The sequence below is a fragment of the Alosa sapidissima genome, chromosome 21 (genome assembly GCF_018492685.1).
Source record: "Alosa sapidissima isolate fAloSap1 chromosome 21, fAloSap1.pri, whole genome shotgun sequence".
NCBI classification, from domain to species: domain Eukaryota; kingdom Metazoa; phylum Chordata; class Actinopteri; order Clupeiformes; family Clupeidae; genus Alosa; species Alosa sapidissima.
Genome location: NC_055977.1, coordinates 28,920,619 through 28,941,477, shown reverse-complemented (window position 1 = coordinate 28,941,477; position 20,859 = coordinate 28,920,619). Strand labels below are relative to the sequence as shown.

The following is a 20,859-nucleotide window of genomic DNA, read 5'->3' as shown; positions in this document are numbered from 1 at the left end:
AGGTGGATAGTTTAAATGGTTAAATTATTTAGGTAGATAGTTGACGATAACTGACAGTTGGAATGGCTCTAATGTTTGCTAGCAGTTATGCTAACTATGTTAACAAAGATAATAATGTTAACAAAGTTACTATGCTAACTAGCATGGTAGCATGCTAACCATGTTACTTAGCTAACTTAGCTAATCATTTTTAGCAGTTTTGCTAAAATGCTAACTAGCATGCTAACTATGCTAACCACGTTACTTAGCTAACTTAGCTAATCGTTTTAGCAGTTTTGCTAAAAATGCTAACTAGCATGCTAACATGCTAACCTTGTGACTTAGCTAACTTAGCTAATCATTTTTAGCAGTTTTGCTAAAAATGCTAACTAGCATGCTAACATGCTAAAAATGCTAACCATGCTACTTAGCTAACTAGCTACAGTGGGTAGGAGTCATAGTTGATGACAAGTAACAGTTACAATGGCTGAACAGTTAAAAAGTTCAGTAGTTTAACCCTCTATACCCCAGTGGAATTCTACAACAATGCCCCAGATTCCTGGGAATTCTAAGAGAAAAGGGCATTTTGAGAAACATTTCAAATAACCAAGAATAACTAAAAATCTAATGAAAAGTGTCAATTGTAAGTTTCTTTCAGTTTAAAGATTAGAAATTGCTCTTTAAAATGATATATGATCCATTAAAAATTAAATATTCATGTTTCCCATAGACGGCCATAGGCCTACTCACTTACAGTCTCAAAGTTTTTCACTAACAAAAAGTTATAAATATGGTTCTCATATTTCTGTATTAGAAGCTGGGAAACAAGATACTATATGAGTACTGATTTCATTGAAATAGACTGGCATATCTTGCACTTATTTGGGATTTAGCTGGACAGTGAGCCTTACAGCTAAAAAATGATGAGGATATGAACTAACGTAGGCCATGAAGCATAGCGCATGAAATCGTGACTCATTTGATAAGCATGTCACCAACAACAGGGACTGTTAATCCTGACATGGATTTACGTTTTGTTTTATATGCACATCATGTTATATAATTTATCTAAACTTGATCAGTTGATGATAATGAACCTGTTGCACTCGTTCACTAACCTTCAACCTATCCTGTGCTAACATTACAAGTCTCAGACTAACGTTAACGTTACATCAGTGAAGGTAGCAAATTAGCAGGCTTTTTTGTAATCACGAAGATGACGAGACATTTGCCTACTTGTATACAAATACATTTTCCTGACATCCATAAGCAGAAAACACAACGGTGGTTCCCGCTTTGGTTATTAGTCAACAAAAACTCATTTAGAGAGACATACATAAGTAGTAGTTTGCAATAACTATCTGTAAGTGGGATAACGATAATGTTAGTTTTACTGTACATGCCAGAAAGGGGTAATGTTAATGTTATGTGTTAAGATATAACTGCAAATAAACCTGGCATGGGTTTATCATAAACTTTATTGTTAATTAGGCCATGACCCATCATTGAATTATGCCTATATTTTGCTGGTGCTACTAAACTCAAACTGACTTTCACAGTGACAGCCATACGATTTTTTTTATGCCAGAGAGGCAGCTAAGTCAGTCATGACAAACGGGAGGATGCTAACGTTAAATTTATTACACTTTCATGTTTTTATTTTGTCATTTTCTTACATCAATATGATCGTCACTTACATCAAAACATGGTGGATGCACATCAATACCATCTCATCTAATGAGAAAAGACGCGGACGCTTGTTAGAAGCCATAACTCCAGAGGCACAGTAAGTCCTCAGCCGGTCAGTCAACAGGCTAAACTCAAAAATACCGGAGAAATGTCAATAGCGACCTAGCCATTTAAGTGTGTCAAAATAAAAGTCTGGTGTTTATTTATCCACTAACGCTGTATTATTTCATGTATGAAGGTTATACTGTAGCAGATGTCTCTTTAAGAATTGCGGCCGGCCGCGGCCGTTACAGGAGAATACAGAACGGCCGTCGACGGCCGTTACGGGGTATAGAGGGTTAAAGGGTTAAATTGTTTAACAGTAAAATATTATAGTGAGGACTTTTATTTTGAAACAGTTTTTGGCAGAGGAAGCAGTTGAACAGGATGTGTAGTCTTAATAGGACCAGTTTGTATGCTTAAAGCCTGAGACTGGCAGTTGGTCCAGGTGGCCCGAACACCTGCCATAGGATTCTAATTGCTTAACGGCTCTATTGTGATGTCATCAGCCCATGTTAAGTCTATGGGGAAATTTTGACTAGTTTTTAATTAATAGTTTAAAAAGTATAAAAGTTACAAAGTTGAAAAATACAAAGCCCACATGTCCTAAGTAAGACCTACGTAACATAGTTTGAATGAAGTTTCTACGTTAAACGGTTTAAGCTGCATTAACTGCGTTAGAAGAAGAAGAATAAGAAGAAGAAGAAAAAGCCTTGGAATAACAGTACAGTGCATTTTCATGCACTGTAACTAGAAAACGCAATTCCAGGGAATTACCAGTGCATGAAAATGCAAAACATATGGTGTGAAATATATTGTTAAAACAGATTATGTGCTAATTGGCAACCAACATGATGAGGTTTAATATAGTTCAAATGACTGAACTAGGTAGATGAGGTTTAATGTAGTTGGAATGACTGAACTAGGTAGATGAGGTTTAATATAGTTGGAATGACTGAACAGTTAAATAGGTGGATAGTTTCTATAGTTAAATGATTTGCTTGGTAGATAAGGTTTAATATAGTTGGAATAATTGAACGGTTAAATAGGTGGATAATTTAAATAGTTAAATTATTTAGGTAGATAATTGACGATAACTGACAGTTGGAATGGCCCTAATGTTTGCTAGCAGTTATGCTACTATGTTATCAAAGATAATAATGTTAACCAAGTTGTTTTGCTAAAAATGCTAATTAGCATGCTAACATGCTAGCATGCTAACTATGGTAGCATGCTAACTATGTTACTTAGCTAACTTAGCTAATCATTTTTAACAGTTTTGCTAAAAATGCTAACTAGCATGCTAACACGCTAGCATGCTAACTATGCTAACCACGTTACTTAGCTAACTTAGCTAATCATTTTTAGCAGTTTTGCTAAAAATGCTAACTAGCATGCTAACTATGCTAACCATGTGACTTAGCTAACTTAGCTAATCATTTTTAGCAGTTTTGCTAAAAATGCTAACTAGCATGCTAGCATGCTAGCATGCTAACTATGTTAACCATGTTACTTAGCTAACTTAGCTAACTAGCTACAGTGGGTAGGAGTCATAGTTGATGACAAGTAACAGTTTACAATGGCTGAACAGTTAAAAAGTTCAGTAGTTTAAAGGGTTAAATTGTTTAACAGTGAAATATTGTAGTGAGGACTTTTATTTTGAAACAGTTTTTGGCAGAGGAAGCAGTTGAACAGGATGTGTAGTCTTCATAGGGCCAGTTTGTATGCTTAAAGCCTGAGACTGGCAGTTGGTCCAGGTGGCCCGAACACCTGCCATAGGATTCTAATTGCTTAACGGCTCTATTGTGATGTCATCAGCCCATGTTAAGTCTATGGGGAAATTTTGACTAGTTTTTAATTAATAGTTTAAAAAGTATAAAAGTTACAAAGTTGAAAAATACAAAGCCCACATGTCCTAAGTAAGACCTACGTAACATAGTTTGAATGAAGTTTCTACGTTAAACGGTTTAAGCTGCATTAACTGCGTTAGAAGAAGAAGAAGAAGAAGAAGAAGAAGAAGAAGAAAAAGCCTTGGAATAACAGTACAGTGCATTTTCATGCACTGTAATAATAATAAAATGCCTTGGAATAACAGTACAGTGCATTTTCATGCACTGTAATAATAATAAGAAGAAGCCTAGGAAGAACAGTACAGTGCATTTTCATGCACTGTAATTACATCACTCTACATGCCAATGGAGCACCTTGTTGATTGGCTATTGTTTAGAGGTCGCTCCATACACAGAGCCAGGACTGAATACACCTGCATTTTTTTGGACGCCAACGCTGACATCTATGTGACAATGAGGATCAATTCCCTGAATTCAAGAGAAAAGTGTGGATAACAATCACGGACTGAACCTTTGGCACCATTTGCAAAAGGCCAGTGACAGATAAGACAAATAGCGCCATCTTTTGGTCAAGTCTTTGTAAAGCAGGCAGTGGAATCCATTTTGGAATCCTGAAATCCACCACCATCCAGGGAGTAGGCCTACAGTAGCAGGCTTTTTTCTCTCTTAGTTGGCTATCTGGTTTGTCCTAGTCGGTCAATATGCGGGGGTTGTAGCTGAAAGAGAATAAACAAATAGTGTTTTTTTCCCAATAGGCAATAGGCAACAGGTGCATCTGAAAAATGTAGAATATCATGGAAAAGTCCATTATCCTGCACAGACTGAGAGATTAAAGATTCAGGAAACCATTACCAGTGTTTTGACTTGATTAGCTGTTTAGCGCTCATCTCAGGTCATTTCTGTAGGCCTATCATATTCTAATATTTTGAGATTATTTTTTGATTTCTATGAGCTGTAAACCACAATCAAGATAAAATAAACAATAATAATAATAAAAAGAAAATAATGAATCTAGATTAGGCTATATGAAAACAACACGAACATGAACTTTTCCATTAACTTCTAATTTTTTGACGTGCACCTGTAGGCCTATACAAAACGAAACCAAAAACTATAAAACACATAAGCGTAAATCTTACAGGTCTTGGTAAAATATAGTAGCCCGCACACAGCCACCACTGCGATTGCCGCCAGGGCAGGGGTGGACGCGCTCGCGCAAAGCACGGTGATGCCTCTGCTTGCCAACTTCACGAAGGTCCTACATGAGACAGGCGTGATAGACAAAGCGTATCACGAAGACTTCACTTACGTAGTATAGAGGAGTTGCTTTCAACACACGAGATGAAATGCCACGATATTAAGAGTAGCCTAGTTAATAGTTTGCTAACTTTAAGTTCTGTTCAAACATAGGCTGTATTTCAATAAGTGATCAACACATGACAAATAGCAAGCCTTGTCATCTTAAAATTGTAAAAACTAATGTGCGCACTTACAGTTTAACGGACATCTTGCAATGTGGAAGTGGTCTTGATCGGTTAAACTAGCCTAATAAAGGCTATTAACTTCGCTGCCCTCAGCCTTCTTTTGGCGTTACTGTTGCTTCATGGAGGGCACCCGTCGCTTTCAGTTTTTTTCTGACAGTAAACTAACCTGGATAGTTAGGTCTAAGGTTGCGTCATGTAGCCTAATTGGGCCAGACGCTCATTCCGAAACTGAGCGCGCTACAAAGGCATATTCGACAAGTTTGCAAGTCTTGGGAACACCCTATCGTGACTTGGGAGACCGATGATGGACTGCCCCCACGGTAAAGAAAAGAAAAACACAAACACACAAAAAATGCTCATAACGGTTGGATCGACATAACTGTCCACTGCCTTCATACTTTTTTATGTAACTATGCAATACTGCTACAGGTGCATTTAAAAATGGTATTAGTTTTTTTTTTTTTTACCTGTAATGTATTTCAAAAAGTGAAACTTAGTCATATAATATACATTCATTACACATAAAATGAAATATGTCTTTATGATTTGTTTTAACCATACAGCTCATGGAAATCAAAATGCCAGAATCTCAAAATATTAGAATAAAGAATTTATAACACAGATATGTGACCTGAGAAGAGCTCTAATGAGCTAATTAAGTCAAAACAATTGCAATGGTTTCCTGAGCCTTTAATCTGTCTGGGCATGGCAATGGAACATTCCACAATATTCTAATTTTTTGAGATGCACCTGTATGTTATAACTCTCATCATCCTCTCCTTCACTACCACACATGCATGCACGCGCACACACGCATGCACGCGCGCACACACACACACACAAATCTTGAGACAAACAGACACACACAGAGGCTAATTTTATACAAAACAAATGTATTTGACAAGTGACTTAGCCTGTTAGACTTGGACTGATTACATACAGCCTTATCAAAACTCAACAAGCGTAAACATCAGTGACACTGAAGTAAAAGCAGGTACAAAAATCACAAGGCATGTGTCTTAAAAACAAAACAAAACAACAACAAAAGCAACAGCATTGACCACTGGAATATTACAAATACAAATACAACAGAGTGGACACGGAGAACCTGCAGTGTTTCAGCCAGGTTAATATACATAAGGGACACACACACGATGCTGGGAAATCATGATCATCCACACGTCTGCATCCACAGCGCCAGATGAGGCCTTCAGCTCAATACACACATCTCTGTGACAGTGTATGGATGTTGGAGTGTGCGTGTGTGTGTGTTCTCAGCCATTTGTGACTGGTTGTTTATAGACCTCTGAAGTTCACCTACAAAAGGGACCCAAGGCTGCCATCTTTGCCTATATAAGGAGATCCGGATCTTCCTATATGGGCAAAGATGGTTCCCGGATCTCCATATATGGGCAAAAAAGGTACCTAGATTTCCTTTTTGTAGACGAACTTCAGGAGGTCTAACTAGAGGACACTGTAACACATGTCTGTAATTGGCTGGTTCGTTAGATGATGTGTTCGCTGAATCATGTGATGGGTTGTGTATAAAGGGGTGTGATCTCAGCTGTCTGTCACAGGTCGTCCTGGGATGTGTGGTACTCCTGGAGGACCAGCAGAAACGGGCACTATCCCATCAGGCTGTGCGTTGGGTGGTGTGGGGTCTGAGAACGGAAACAACAAGCTGCCTTTAACTTAGATACACTAAAGGTGAAGTGTGTGTGTGTGTGTGTGTGTGTGTGTGTGTGTCCACAAATATATCTAATTTACATTTACATTTATTCATTTGGCGGACACATTTATCCAAAGTGACTTACAGCAATGGAATAACATTTAAGCTATTAACATTTAACATTTTAACATTTAAGCTAAAAAGCTACTAGCCTGGGTGTTCCCATGCTGCCTTGCGCGCGATTTGATTCACGCTGCTAAGGCAGCCTGGAAACTACCGCCCTAATTTTTGCCTCAGATAGGGAACCAATCACAGAACAGGGGGGAAAGCAAGACGATGATGAGCTATGCACAGACGCATTTGATAGACATCCGTGGCACCCAATAAACGGATCTGGGCATTTTTTTCAAATACGAGAAAATGACGACAAAAACCGAATTAGGCCTACTTTGAATGGCAAAACAAATTTATTTTTTACAATTAGCCTGTATTTACTTTAGCCTTGTACTTAATATGAAGCATATTCAAATTGCTCACGTTTTTCTTTGTTCTGTGTGTGTTCCCGTAGCACACTCTCATGACATGTGTCTTCTTAGATTCCAATATGAATCTTTACCGACTGAAACTGTTTCACCACATGGTTGCTCTTGCTCTACGTTGTTCGTATCTATTTTTTTTTGTAGTAATAGTACACGTGTATGCCTTATCAGTTTCTTTTCTAAAATATTTAACAAACTGGGTGGAATTCTGGGTGGAATGAGCGGTATCTGAGCGAAATTGGAGCGCACCAGAGCGCCCGCTCCGGCCTCTAAATGCGCTCCGGCGCTCCACCAAAATTCCATCCGCTCCGCTCCTCGATCGCTCTCGCTCCGCTCACTAGCTCTGTTAGGCGTGAGGGGGAAGAGCATGGGAAGTGTGTATTAGGTGTGTGAGGGTGAAGAGCATGGGAAGTGTGTATTAGGTGTGTGAGGGTGAAGAGCATGGGAAGTGTGTATTAGGTGTGTGAGGGGGAAGAGCATGGGAAGTGTGTATTAGGTGTGTGAGGGGGAAGAGCATGGTAAGTGTGTATTAGGTGTGTGAGGGGGAAGAGCATGGGAAGTGTGTATTAGGTGTGTGAGGTTGTCAGAAGCGCTGGGAGAGGAGGTATTCTTGGAAGAGTTGTGTCTTCAAGAGTCTTTTGAGCGAGGGACGCCCCTGCTCTGATGGGACTTGGGAGATCAGTCCACCATCGGGGGACCACAGATGTAAAAAGTCTGGATGGCCATGGGTGTGGGGGCAGCAGCACCAGACGACGTTTCTTGGAGGAGCGCAGCGGCCGAGGGGTACCATAAGGCTTTATGAGAGCACTTTAGGAAGTGGGTGAAGACCCAGCAATCACTTTGCATGCAAGCATTAGTGACTTGAATTTGATGCGGGCAGCTAAAGGAAGCCAGTGGAGCTCAATGAATCTAATCTAATCTAATCTAATCTAATATGCCTTTGTATGTGTCTGATAGTGTTTGCATGAGGTGTGTATCGTTTCAATTGTTTGTCTGTGTGTGTGTGTTCCAACTCACACATGCCATTTGGGGCTCCTGGCTGTCGAGGTCCCATCATCTGACCTGCTCCCCCTGTAGCCATCACACGCCCTGACACACACACACACACACACACACAAGCTATAAGTTAGAATGTGCATGTGTGCTGAGCTGTAGACTACAGGATGTAAGCAGGTGTATGTGTGTCTGTGTGTACTCTTACTGTGTGTGCTGTAGGTTCAAGGCATGTGTATGTGCAGTGACTGCAGCCCTGGCATTTTCACCAACCAGCGGCCCACACGGGGACGCGCATGCACGCGCGTGCATGTGCCCGCAACACACAGATATAACTTCGCATGCGGACATAACACGTTTGTAGCCCCATTGGTGATGAACTCTAACTTTAATATGCATAAAGACTGAACCAAGAACATGGATATATCAATGCACAACTCCAAAAAAATGAATGCAATATGAAATATGAAAATGAAAAAAGAATAGCCTAGAATACATGGATTTCTATGCAACGTCACGAAAACATTCGTGCGCAAGAGGCAGAAAGCACCATAGAACAGCATTGAGCAGTGCTCTCCATGAAAAGAACAAAATGAGTTTTTGTGCTGAAAACTGCACCAATTCGAAATCACGATGGTTAGAGAATGTTCAATATGTTCAAAATCCCTAAAAGGAATGCATGTCTTCGCCAAAAATGACAAAATACGATGTTAATGCAAATCAACGGCAAACTCTGAAATATAGCTTGAAATGAGATGTTATTATCATTGAGACAACAGGGGACCAGGGGTATATAAAAAATTCCGATTGAAGCTTACAGCAGCCGACTATTTAAGTCAAGTTTATAACGTTGTGGCACCAAGCGTCTTCTGCCCCACGGAGAAGGAAATAGCAACAGATTGCACAATTCTTGCAGGTAGCACATTTCTTGCTCACCAGGTTTATTTCTGTATCTTCCTATATCTCTGCGGCATCATCAAAGTCCGACGCTTTGACTGTATACTCGTTTAGAGGAGACTTTTTCAGGCTGTCCCAGTGCGTGGCGAGATGTGTCAATTCCGACTGTAGATTTTCAACCGTAGCACCTTCACTGAATTTAAGCAGACATTCTCTTATGTTTCGAAGTGCATTTGGGGGCAGTTTATTAGCTTTTATAAGGGGAAAATTCCGAGGATCAAGGCATGCTAGATCGGCAATTCCCCGTGCTGAAGGAAGTAGATGCATTCGGTTTTGAAATTCCCAGAAGTCATTTTTATTGTATTCCAATTTCAAATCATGCACTTTTAAATCATTTGATTGAATAAGGTTACAAAAGAATGTAGACTGATGTAAATATTGAGGGTCACCATGACTGTAGTGTAGAGACTCATGTCTGGTATAAATACTGATCAGTTTCCTACTATGAAAGAGGAAAAGGGAGTTAAGAGATAAATGGCTTGTTGGAAGCCATGGAACACTGTTGATGCTTGATAGTGGGCCGAGAGATATTGTAAAACCGTTACGATAAATGGCAAACCCGACAAGCATGCCGCTCTGTGATTGGCCGGCCCAAACGGCCCACGAGGGGCCGTGGCCCTTCTGGCATCTGCCCAAATGCCAGACCGCCCAGTCCGTCACTGTGTGTGTGTGTGTGCTTTGCACTGCGCTGTAGGTTGAAGGTGTGTGTGTGTGCGCGTGTGTGTGCTCTTACCGTGCTGTAGGTTGAAACCTGGTGTGTGTGTGGGTGCCGGCTGTTCTAGCTGTTGTCTGGCCTTCAACTCTGCATACTTCACCTGCTCCTGGTGGAAATTCTGCCTCTCAGTCAACAACTGCTGCCTCTGCTGCTCCAGCTGTAAACACACACACACATACACACACAGTGTTACATGTACAGTAAGTGTTACATGAAAATAAAACACTGTTCAAAAGTTTAATGATGGCGTACTTAATCCCAACTGCCATGTCCATTACATCGCCACAACCAAGTCAACATCCACATTATGCACATTATTAATTCACAATAAGAGTTTAACCTTTGCCATTCGTTAAGAAAACATGTGATACAAAACATAGACATTTAGTAAATAGAATATAACACAAACAATTCCCATATAAGAATGGAGGTCACATCTAAAATTAGCAGTAAACACACACACACAGACAATGTAAGTACTGCAAGTATCTATATTTTACAGTCAGGGAGAACACCGAGAGCAAACCCCTTAGTATGTGTGAGTGTGTGTGTGTACTCACAGCCTCCTTCTCGCGGTCCATGATGGTCTCCAGCTCCTCGAAGTGTCTCAGCTTGATCTCCAGCTTCTTCATCTGCGTCTCCACCAGCAGGGCCACCAGAGACTTGATCTTGCGCTCCTCCACCGCCGCCAGGTGCTGCAGCACAGAGGGGAAGGCCAGTGGTGAGTGTGTGTGTGTGTGTATGAGTGTGTGTGTGTGTGTATGAGTGCGTGTATGTGTGCATGTGTGTGTGCGTGTGAATGGGTGCGTGTGTGAGTGTGTGCGTAAATGGGTGCGCGTGTGTGCGTGCGCGAGAGTGCGTGTGTGAGTGTGTGTGTCAGAAAGCAAGCTAGCTGTGTGGATGGAGGGGGTATCAGTGTGAGATGTTAGTGTGTGTGTGTTATCACTGTAAGTGAGTGACTGAGTATGCGTATGGAAGAGAGGGGTATCAGTGTGAGATGCTAGTGTGTGAATGTTTGAGATCAGTGTGTGTGTGTGTGTGTGTGAGAGAGCAATGTAGTGTGGATGAGGGAAGGGGCTTCTGAGTTCTGTTTGTGTGTGTGTGTTTGAAACTCACCTTGGCTTTAGTGGCAGCAGAGGCGAGAGCAGCAGCTGCTGCCGTGGCGATATTTGCCTCCACCAGCTCAAGCTCCGCCCTCTCCATAGTGTCCTCCCTTTCCACCAGCATAGACCCCGCCTCCAGGCCCTCCTCTGGGAGAAGGAAGGAAAAGTTGGGCTCATGGTCATAGACACCACCCCCATGCCATCACACACGCACACACACACAAAAACCCACTCAGACACAGGGGGAAATCCTCATCACACATACATGATCAACAAAACTATCTTGGCCTAAGACCTACATGGATTGGCTGCTACGAACACACATTCTATATAGATTTATTCATTCATTCATCCAAAGATCTCTAAAGTACCTGAAAGGGATTGCCATCCTACTGTTGCATTCAGACAGGACTCACATTTATTATAAATTCAGACCACAAGGTGCATTAACTATTATCATACAATATAATATTTATAGTTCAGATATATTTATGTTGTTGCAGCTGTTATTTGTCTTTCATCATGTGTGTATAAGTGCATTGTAATGTCCTGCTTTGAGGAGACTATAAGGCATGAGCTCTTGTGGCCTTGGAACAGAAGCGGGCTGGTATGTAGCTGTGCAGTATGTACGTTAGGTAAACCTCCCGACGCCTTAAGAGACGTGCTAGTAAGCTATGCTGGGACCTATGGGTTTTAGCTCCTTAAGAGACGTGCTAGTAAGCTATGCTGGGACCTATGGGTTTTAGCTCCCTTGCTGTGCAGTCAACACAATGCCCCATGCTCACCTGATGGGCACTCGTCACCTCTCTCCCCCTCGTTCACTTCCTGTTCTGTGGTCTCGCTCTTCACTCGCTTGCCGTCTGTTGACTCTGCGGAGGGGGGCTCGCCCTCAAACTTGTCCTCAGTCTGGGACAGACAGAGAGAGAAACACACATTAGTTCAGCATGCCCTGGAATGCTGCTGTGTGTGTGAGAGACTGAACTATATTTAGGACTGTGTGTGTGTGTGTGTGAGCGAGAAAGAGAGAAAGACAGAAAGTGAAAGTAAAAAAGAGAAAATGAAAATGAGATAGGTAGTCAGTATGCTTTAGAGTGCTGTGAGTGTGAACTCTGTTTAGGCGTGTGTGTGTGTGTGTGCGCCAAGTGAGTTAAAAGGAAAGAGAAAGAAATAAAAGGAGATAAGAGGTCTTGTGATTTATGATTTAAATATGCATGCATGTGATGGTGAACTCTGTATGTGTGTTTGTTTGCGTGAGAGAGAGAGAGAGAGAGATCCTCACCCTTTCAGACTGCTCGGCATCTGTATCCATTCGGTCAGAATCTGATAGATAGATAGATAGATAAAGAGAAAGAGAGGGAGGAAAGGACATGATAGCATTTCACTGAAAGAAAACACTCACACACTCACACTCTCGATTTCTTATAAAGGCAAACAATTATGGGAACCTTCCAGTCTGCAATTGAAAAAATATAATGTCCGCAACACTGCTTTTGACTCCCAATTATTTAATGCAACGTTTTGACCCTGCTGGGTCTTCTTCAGGCTAAATTCAGGAAAACCTTCCAGTCTGCTACATTCTGCTTTCTGGAACCTAAACAAATGAGTCAAGAGAGAATGGATGCAATATAAGAGGGAACTTGGTGATTTCCAAGTTCTTCAACTAAACAGCTCCTTCTGAGAATTCTACCCTTACTCCCCACCTCAAGCTGGCGTGTGGGGAGAATTCTGGCGCATAATGGCTGCCATGCATTTCCCGGGTTGGTGCTACACATTGGTGGTGGTTAGTGAAGTTGGTTCAGTTTGGGTGCCTTGTTAAAGCCCTACATTGGGCTAGCATGCAGTAGGCAAGGTTGTGGGTTCAATTCCCAGCTTCCACCGTTGTGCCCTTGAGCAAGACACTTAACCCAGAGTTGCTCCAGAGACAATGGCCATTGTAATATAATTGACATATAAGTCGCTTTGAATAAAAGTACCTGCTAAATGAATAAATATAAATGTACGTTGTTGTTGTTGAAAATGGTTTGCTTTGCTATGTGCCATCAGGTCAGTGTCAAATCTCTCAACCTGCACTTCAGGTTGCTCTCCCTCTAAAATGTCTCCATCTAGGGATGAGCGATATACACTTAAAACTAGATCATAATGTCATGCTATTTTTGTAACACAGATATGTGACCTGAGAAGAGCTCTAATAAGCTAATTAAGTCAAAACAATTGCAATGGTTTCCTGAGCCTTTAATCTGTCTGGGCATGGCAATGGAACATTCCACAATATTCTAATTTTTTGAGATGCACCTGTATGTTATAACTCTCATCATCCTCTCCTTCTCTACCACACATGCATGCACACGCACACACGCATGCACGCGCGCACACACACACACAGAAATCTTGAGACAAACAGACACACACAGAGGCTAATTTTCTACAAAACAAATGTATTTGACAAGTGACTTAGCCTGTTAGACTTGGACTGATTACATACAGCCTTATCAAAACTCAACAAGCGTAAACATCAGTGACATTGAAGTAAAAGCAGGTACAAAAATCACAAGGCATGTGTCTTAAAAACAAAACAAAACAACAACAAAAGCAACAGCATTGACCACTGGAATATTACAAATACAAATACAACAGAGTGGACACGGAGAACCTGCAGTGTTTCAGCCAGGTTAATATACATAAGGGACACACACACGATGCTGGGAAATCATGATCATCCACACGTCTGCATCCACAGCGCCAGATGAGGCCTTCAGCTCAATACACACATCTCTGTGACAGTGTATGGATGTTGGAGTGTGCGTGTGTGTGTGTTCTCAGCCATTTGTGACTGGTTGTTTATAGACCTCTGAAGTTCACCTACAAAAGGGACCCAAGGCTGCCATCTTTGCCTATATAAGGAGATCCGGATCTTCCTATATGGGCAAAGATGGTTCCCGGATCTCCATATATGGGCAAAAAAGGTACCTAGATTTCCTTTTTGTAGACGAACTTCAGGAGGTCTAACTAGAGGACACTGTAACACATGTCTGTAATTGGCTGGTTCGTTAGATGATGTGTTCGCTGAATCATGTGATGGGTTGTGTATAAAGGGGTGTGATCTCAGCTGTCTGTCACAGGTCGTCCTGGGATGTGTGGTACTCCTGGAGGACCAGCAGAAACGGGCACTATCCCATCAGGCTGTGCGTTGGGTGGTGTGGGGTCTGAGAACGGAAACAACAAGCTGCCTTTAACTTAGATACACTAAAGGTGAAGTGTGTGTGTGTGTGTGTGTGTGTGTGTCCACAAATATATCTAATTTACATTTACATTTATTCATTTGGCGGACACATTTATCCAAAGTGACTTACAGCAATGGAATAACATTTAAGCTATTAACATTTAAGCTAAAAAGCTACTAGCCTGGGTGTTCCCATGCTGCCTTGCGCGCGATTTGATTCACGCTGCTAAGGCAGCCTGGAAACTACCGCCCTAATTTTTGCCTCAGATAGGGAACCAATCACAGAACAGGGGGGAAAGCAAGACGATGATGAGCTATGCACAGACGCATTTGATAGACATCCGTGGCACCCAATAAACGGATCTGGGCATTTTTTTCAAATACGAGAAAATGACGACAAAAACCGTATTAGGCCTACTTTGAATGGCAAAACAAATTTATTTTTTACAATTAGCCTGTATTTACTTTAGCCTTGTACTTAATATGAAGCATATTCAAATTGCTCACGTTTTTCTTTGTTCTGCGTGTGTTCCCGTAGCACACTCTCATGTTTTCTTGACATGTGTCTTCTTAGATTCCAATATGAATCTTTACCGACTGAAACTGTTTCACCACATGGTTGCTCTTGCTCTACGTTGTTCGTATCTATTTTTTTTGTAGTAATAGTACACGTGTATGCCTTATCAGTTTCTTTTCTAAAATATTTAACAAACTGGGTGGAATTCTGGGTGGAATGAGCGGTATCCGCTCCGCTCCTCGATCGCTCTCGCTCCGCTCACTAGCTCTGTTAGGCGTGAGGGTGAAGAGCATGGGAAGTGTGTATTAGGTGTGTGAGGGTGAAGAGCATGGGAAGTGTGTATTAGGTGTGTGAGGGGGAAGAGCATGGTAAGTGTGTATTAGGTGTGTGAGGGGGAAGAGCATGGGAAGTGTGTATTAGGTGTGTGAGGTTGTCAGAAGCGCTGGGAGAGGAGGTATTCTTGGAAGAGTTGTGTCTTCAAGAGTCTTTTGAGCGAGGGACGCCCCTGCTCTGATGGGACTTGGGAGATCAGTCCACCATCGGGGGACCACAGATGTAAAAAGTCTGGATGGCCATGGGTGTGGGGGCAGCAGCACCAGACGACGTTTCTTGGAGGAGCGCAGCGGCCGAGGGGTACCATAAGGCTTTATGAGAGCACTTTAGGAAGTGGGTGAAGACCCAGCAATCACTTTGCATGCAAGCATTAGTGACTTGAATTTGATGCGGGCAGCTAAAGGAAGCCAGTGGAGCTCAATGAATCTAATCTAATCTAATCTAATCTAATATGCCTTTGTATGTGTCTGATAGTGTTTGCATGAGGTGTGTATCGTTTCAATTGTTTGTCTGTGTGTGTGTGTTCCAACTCACACATGCCATTTGGGGCTCCTGGCTGTCGAGGTCCCATCATCTGACCTGCTCCCCCTGTAGCCATCACACGCCCTGACACACACACACACACACACACACACACACACACACACACACAAGCTATAAGTTAGAATGTGCATGTGTGCTGAGCTGTAGACTACAGGATGTAAGCAGGTGTATGTGTGTCTGTGTGTACTCTTACTGTGTGTGCTGTAGGTTCAAGGCATGTGTGTGTGCAGTGACGGATTGGGATTAAAAAACGGCCCTGGCATTTTCACAAACCAGCGGCCCACACGGGGACGCGCATGCACGCGCGTGCATGTGCCCGCAACACACAGATATAACTTCACATGCGGACATAACACGTTTGTAGCCCCATTGGTGATGAACTCTAACTTTAATATGCATAAAGACTGAACCAAGAACATGGATATATCAATGCACAACTCCAAAAAAATGAATGCAATATGAAATATGAAAATGAAAAAAGAATAGCCTAGAATACATGGATTTCTATGCAACGTCACGAAAACATTCGTGCGCAAGAGGCAGAAAGCACCATAGAACAGCATTGAGCAGTGCCCTCCATGAAAAGAACAAAATGAGTTTTTGTGCTGAAAACTGCACCAATTCGAAATCACGATGGTTAGAGAATGTTCAATATGTTCAATATCCCTAAAAGGAATGCATGTCTTCGCCAAAAATGACAAAATACGATGTTAATGCAAATCAACGGCAAACTCTGAAATATAGCTTGAAATGAGATGTTATTATCATTGAGACAACAGGGGACCAGGGGTATATAAAAAATTCTGATTGAAGCTTACAGCAGCCGACTATTTAAGTCAAGTTTATAACGTTGTGGCACCAAGCGTCTTCTGCCCCACGGCTGCGCGCGAATGTAGTTTTGTTGGTAAACGGGAAACCCATCAGAGCAGCCGCTCCACAAACGTGTCTTAATTAACGTCATGCAGTTAACAAGGTGCGAAGGAGCTTGCTCTTCTCCGCAACCCTGTCTATCACGTCATCAGCATCCAAGTTCATTATAGGACCTCTTTCTCTGTCGCCATCAGCATAAAGGCCTCCAAATTATCCTGTGACAATCGTGTCCATAGGCGATTCTTGATGAATTTAAGAGTGAAAAAACTCTGTTTGCATGCCACTTGAGTAGGCTATATGACAGTGTTAGTAGGAATGCATTTGCTAACCATATATAGTTGTAGGCACAGGTAAAGAGGTTTAACTGCTGGAGAAGGAAATAGCAACAGATTGCACAATTCTTGCAGGTAGCACATTTCTTGCTCACCAGGTTTATTTCTGTATCTTCCTATATCTCTGCGGCATCATCAAAGTCCGACGCTTTGACTGTATACTCGTTTAGAGGAGACTTTTTCAGGCTGTCCCAGTGCGTGGCGAGATGTGTCAATTCCGACTGTAGATTTTCAACCGTAGCACCTTCACTGAATTTAAGCAGACATTCTCTTATGTTTCGAAGTGCATTTGGGGGCAGTTTATTAGCTTTTATAAGGGGAAAATTCCGAGGATCAAGGCATGCTAGATCGGCAATTCCCCGTGCTGAAGGAAGTAGATGCATTCGGTTTTGAAATTCCCAGAAGTCATTTTTATTGTATTCCAATTTCAAATCATGCACTTTTAAATCATTTGATTGAATAAGGTTACAAAAGAATGTAGACTGATGTAAATATTGAGGGTCACCATGACTGTAGTGTAGAGACTCATGTCTGGTATAAATACTGATCAGTTTCCTACTATGAAAGAGGAAAAGGGAGTTAAGAGATAAATGGCTTGTTGGAAGCCATGGAACACTGTTGATGCTTGATAGTGGGCCGAGAGATATTGTAAAACCGTTACGATAAATGGCAAACCCGACAAGCATGCCGCTCTGTGATTGGCCGGCCCAAACGGCCCACGAGGGGCATCTGCCCAAATGCCAGACCGCCCAGTCCGTCACTGTGTGTGTGTGTGCTTTGCACTGCGCTGTAGGTTGAAGGTGTGTGTGTGTGCGCGTGTGTGTGCTCTTACCGTGCTGTAGGTTGAAACCTGGTGTGTGTGTGGGTGCCGGCTGTTCTAGCTGTTGTCTGGCCTTCAACTCTGCATACTTCACCTGCTCCTGGTGGAAATTCTGCCTCTCAGTCAACAACTGCTGCCTCTGCTGCTCCAGCTGTAAACACACACACACACACACACAGTGTTACATGTACAGTAAGTGTTACATGAAAATAAAACACTGTTCAAAAGTTTAATGATGGCGTACTTAATCCCAACTGCCATGTCCATTACATCGCCACAACCAAGTCAACATCCACATTATGCACATTATTAATTCACAATAAGAGTTTAACCTTTGCCATTCGTTAAGAAAACATGTGATACAAAACATAGACATTTAGTAAATAGAATATAACACAAACAATTCCCATATAAGAATGGAGGTCACATCTAAAGTTAGCAGTAAACACACACACACAGACAATGTAAGTACTGCAAGTATCTATATTTTACAGTCAGGGAGAACACCGAGAGCAAACCCCTTAGTATGTGTGAGTGTGTGTGTGTACTCACAGCCTCCTTCTCGCGGTCCATGATGGTCTCCAGCTCCTCGAAGTGTCTCAGCTTGATCTCCAGCTTCTTCATCTGCGTCTCCACCAGCAGGGCCACCAGAGACTTGATCTTGCGCTCCTCCACCGCCGCCAGGTGCTGCAGCACAGAGGGGAAGGCCAGTGGTGAGTGTGTGTGTGTGTGTGTGTGTGTATGAGTGTGTGTGTGTGTGTATGAGTGCGTGTATGTGTGCATGTGTGTGTGCGTGTGAATGGGTGCGTGTGTGAGTGTGTGCGTAAATGGGTGCGCGTGTGTGCGTGCGCGAGAGTGCGTGTGTGAGTGTGTGTGTCAGAAAGCAAGCTAGCTGTGTGGATGGAGGGGGTATCAGTGTGAGATGTTAGTGTGTGTGTGTTATCACTGTAAGTGAGTGACTGAGTATGCGTATGGAAGAGAGGGGTATCAGTGTGAGATGCTAGTGTGTGAATGTTTGAGATCAGTGTGTGTGTGTGTGTGTGTGAGAGAGCAATGTAGTGTGGATGAGGGAAGGGGCTTCTGAGTTCTGTTTGTGTGTGTGTGTTTGAAACTCACCTTGGCTTTAGTGGCAGCAGAGGCGAGAGCAGCAGCTGCTGCCGTGGCGATATTTGCCTCCACCAGCTCAAGCTCCGCCCTCTCCATAGTGTCCTCCCTTTCCACCAGCATAGACCCCGCCTCCAGGCCCTCCTCTGGGAGAAGGAAGGAAAAGTTGGGCTCATGGTCATAGACACCACCCCCATGCCATCACACACGCACACACACACAAAAACCCACTCAGACACAGGGGGAAATCCTCATCACACATACATGATCAACAAAACTATCTTGGCCTAAGACCTACATGGATTGGCTGCTACGAACACACATTCTATATAGATTTATTCATTCATTCATCCAAAGATCTCTAAAGTACCTGAAAGGGATTGCCATCCTACTGTTGCATTCAGACAGGACTCACATTTATTATAAATTCAGACCACAAGGTGCATTAACTATTATCATACAATATAATATTTATAGTTCAGATATATTTATGTTGTTGCAGCTGTTATTTGTCTTTCATCATGTGTGTATAAGTGCATTGTAATGTCCTGCTTTGAGGAGACTATAAGGCATGAGCTCTTGTGGCCTTGGAACAGAAGCGGGCTGGTATGTAGCTGTGCAGTATGTACGTTAGGTAAACCTCCCGACGCCTTAAGAGACGTGCTAGTAAGCTATGCTGGGACCTATGGGTTTTAGCTCCTTAAGAGACGTGCTAGTAAGCTATGCTGGGACCTATGGGTTTTAGCTCCCTTGCTGTGCAGTCAACACAATGCCCCATGCTCACCTGATGGGCACTCGTCACCTCTCTCCCCCTCGTTCACTTCCTGTTCTGTGGTCTCGCTCTTCACTCGCTTGCCGTCTGTTGACTCTGCGGAGGGGGGCTCGCCCTCAAACTTGTCCTCAGTCTGGGACAGACAGAGAGAGAAACACACATTAGTTCAGCATGCCCTGGAATGCTGCTGTGTGTGTGAGAGACTGAACTATATTTAGGACTGTGTGTGTGTGTGTGTGAGCGAGAAAGAGAGAAAGACAGAAAGTGAAAGTAAAAAAGAGAAAATGAAAATGAGATAGGTAGTCAGTATGCTTTAGAGTGCTGTGAGTGTGAACTCTGTTTAGGCGTGTGTGTGTGTGTGTGCGCCAAGTGAGTTAAAAGGAAAGAGAAAGAAATAAAAGGAGATAAGAGGTCTTGTGATTTATGATTTAAATATGCATGCATGTGATGGTGAACTCTGTATGTGTGTTTGTTTGCGTGAGAGAGAGAGAGAGAGAGATCCTCACCCTTTCAGACTGCTCGGCATCTGTATCCATTCGGTCAGAATCTGATAGATAGATAGATAGATAAAGAGAAAGAGAGGGAGGAAAGGACATGATAGCATTTCACTGAAAGAAAACACTCACACACTCACACTCTCGATTTCTTATAAAGGCAAACAATTATGGGAACCTTCCAGTCTGCAATTGAAAAAATATAATGTCCGCAACACTGCTTTTGACTCCCAATTATTTAATGCAACGTTTTGACCCTGCTGGGTCTTCTTCAGGCTAAATTCAGGAAAACCTTCCAGTCTGCTACATTCTGCTTTCTGGAACCTAAACAAATGAGTCAAGAGAGAATGGATGCAATATAAGAGGGAACTTGGTGATTTCCAAGTTCTTCAACTAAACAGCTCCTTCTGAGAATTCTACCCTTACTCCCCACCTCAAGCTGGCGTGTGGGGAGAATTCTGGCGCATAATGGCTGCCATGCATTTCCCGGGTTGGTGCTACACATTGGTGGTGGTTAGTGAAGTTGGTTCAGTTTGGGTGCCTTGTTAAAGCCCTACATTGGGCTAGCATGCAGTAGGCAAGGTTGTGGGTTCAATTCCCAGCTTCCACCGTTGTGCCCTTGAGCAAGACACTTAACCCAGAGTTGCTCCAGAGACAATGGCCATTGTAATATAATTGACATATAAGTCGCTTTGAATAAAAGTACCTGCTAAATGAATAAATATAAATGTACGTTGTTGTTGTTGAAAATGGTTTGCTTTGCTATGTGCCATCAGGTCAGTGTCAAATCTCTCAACCTGCACTTCAGGTTGCTCTCCCTCTAAAATGTCTCCATCT

At 42.5% G+C, this 20,859-nt stretch overlaps 2 protein-coding genes and 1 long non-coding RNA gene across 7 annotated transcripts; all 3 read right to left on the bottom strand.

Moving 5' to 3' along the window:
* Positions 1-3,886: 3,886 nt before the first annotated feature.
* Positions 3,887-5,362, bottom strand: LOC121696023. The gene is made up of 3 exons (XR_006026220.1): positions 5,051-5,362; positions 4,697-4,815; positions 3,887-4,273 (listed from the first exon to the last, which is right to left on the bottom strand). It is a non-coding gene; the product is annotated as an uncharacterized LOC121696023 (long non-coding RNA).
* Positions 5,363-5,914: 552 nt separating this feature from the next.
* Positions 5,915-12,900, bottom strand: LOC121696022 (SWI/SNF complex subunit SMARCC1-like). 3 transcript variants are annotated; one of them, XM_042077318.1, is made up of 8 exons: positions 12,577-12,899; positions 12,297-12,462; positions 11,803-11,923; positions 11,031-11,164; positions 10,475-10,609; positions 9,933-10,071; positions 8,267-8,320; positions 5,915-6,702 (listed from the first exon to the last, which is right to left on the bottom strand). In XM_042077318.1, exons 2-8 carry the CDS (start codon positions 12,384-12,386, stop codon positions 6,602-6,604), a joined length of 774 nt encoding a protein of 257 aa, XP_041933252.1. In that variant the 5' UTR covers positions 12,387-12,462; positions 12,577-12,899; the 3' UTR covers positions 5,915-6,601. The 3 variants fall into 3 exon arrangements, with proteins under 3 accessions (XP_041933252.1, XP_041933253.1, XP_041933251.1); XM_042077319.1 differs by lacking the exon at positions 8,267-8,320 and having other exon boundaries at positions 12,577-12,900; XM_042077317.1 differs by lacking the exon at positions 12,577-12,899 and having other exon boundaries at positions 8,267-8,338; positions 12,297-12,413.
* Positions 12,901-13,435: 535 nt separating this feature from the next.
* On the bottom strand, positions 13,436-20,638 carry LOC121695817 (SWI/SNF complex subunit SMARCC1-like). 3 transcript variants are annotated; one of them, XM_042076950.1, is made up of 8 exons: positions 20,315-20,637; positions 20,035-20,200; positions 19,541-19,661; positions 18,769-18,902; positions 18,205-18,339; positions 17,665-17,803; positions 15,622-15,675; positions 13,436-14,220 (listed from the first exon to the last, which is right to left on the bottom strand). In XM_042076950.1, the coding sequence occupies exons 2-8, from the start codon at positions 20,122-20,124 to the stop codon at positions 14,120-14,122; spliced, it is 774 nt and encodes a 257-aa protein (XP_041932884.1). In that variant the 5' UTR covers positions 20,125-20,200; positions 20,315-20,637; the 3' UTR covers positions 13,436-14,119. The 3 variants fall into 3 exon arrangements, with proteins under 3 accessions (XP_041932884.1, XP_041932885.1, XP_041932883.1); XM_042076951.1 differs by lacking the exon at positions 15,622-15,675 and having other exon boundaries at positions 20,315-20,638; XM_042076949.1 differs by lacking the exon at positions 20,315-20,637 and having other exon boundaries at positions 15,622-15,693; positions 20,035-20,151.
* Between the last annotated feature and the right edge of the window lie 221 nt (positions 20,639-20,859).

Coding starts and splice junctions, on each gene's coding strand:
- LOC121696022 (XM_042077317.1), bottom strand. CDS start 12,386: ATGTCCTTTCCTCCCTCTCTTTCTCTTTATCTATCTATCTATCTATCA. Junction 10,072..10,474: donor TGGACCGCGAGAAGGAGGCT/GTGAGTACACAC, acceptor GTGTGTTTACAG/CTGGAGCAGCAGAGGCAGCA. Junction 6,703..8,266: donor AGGAGCCCCAAATGGCATGT/GTGAGTTGGAAC, acceptor TTCCGTTCTCAG/ACCCCACACCACCCAACGCA.
- LOC121695817 (XM_042076949.1), bottom strand. CDS start 20,124: ATGTCCTTTCCTCCCTCTCTTTCTCTTTATCTATCTATCTATCTATCA. Junction 18,340..18,768: donor CTGCTGCCACTAAAGCCAAG/GTGAGTTTCAAA, acceptor TCTGTGCTGCAG/CACCTGGCGGCGGTGGAGGA. Junction 14,221..15,621: donor AGGAGCCCCAAATGGCATGT/GTGAGTTGGAAC, acceptor TTCCGTTCTCAG/ACCCCACACCACCCAACGCA.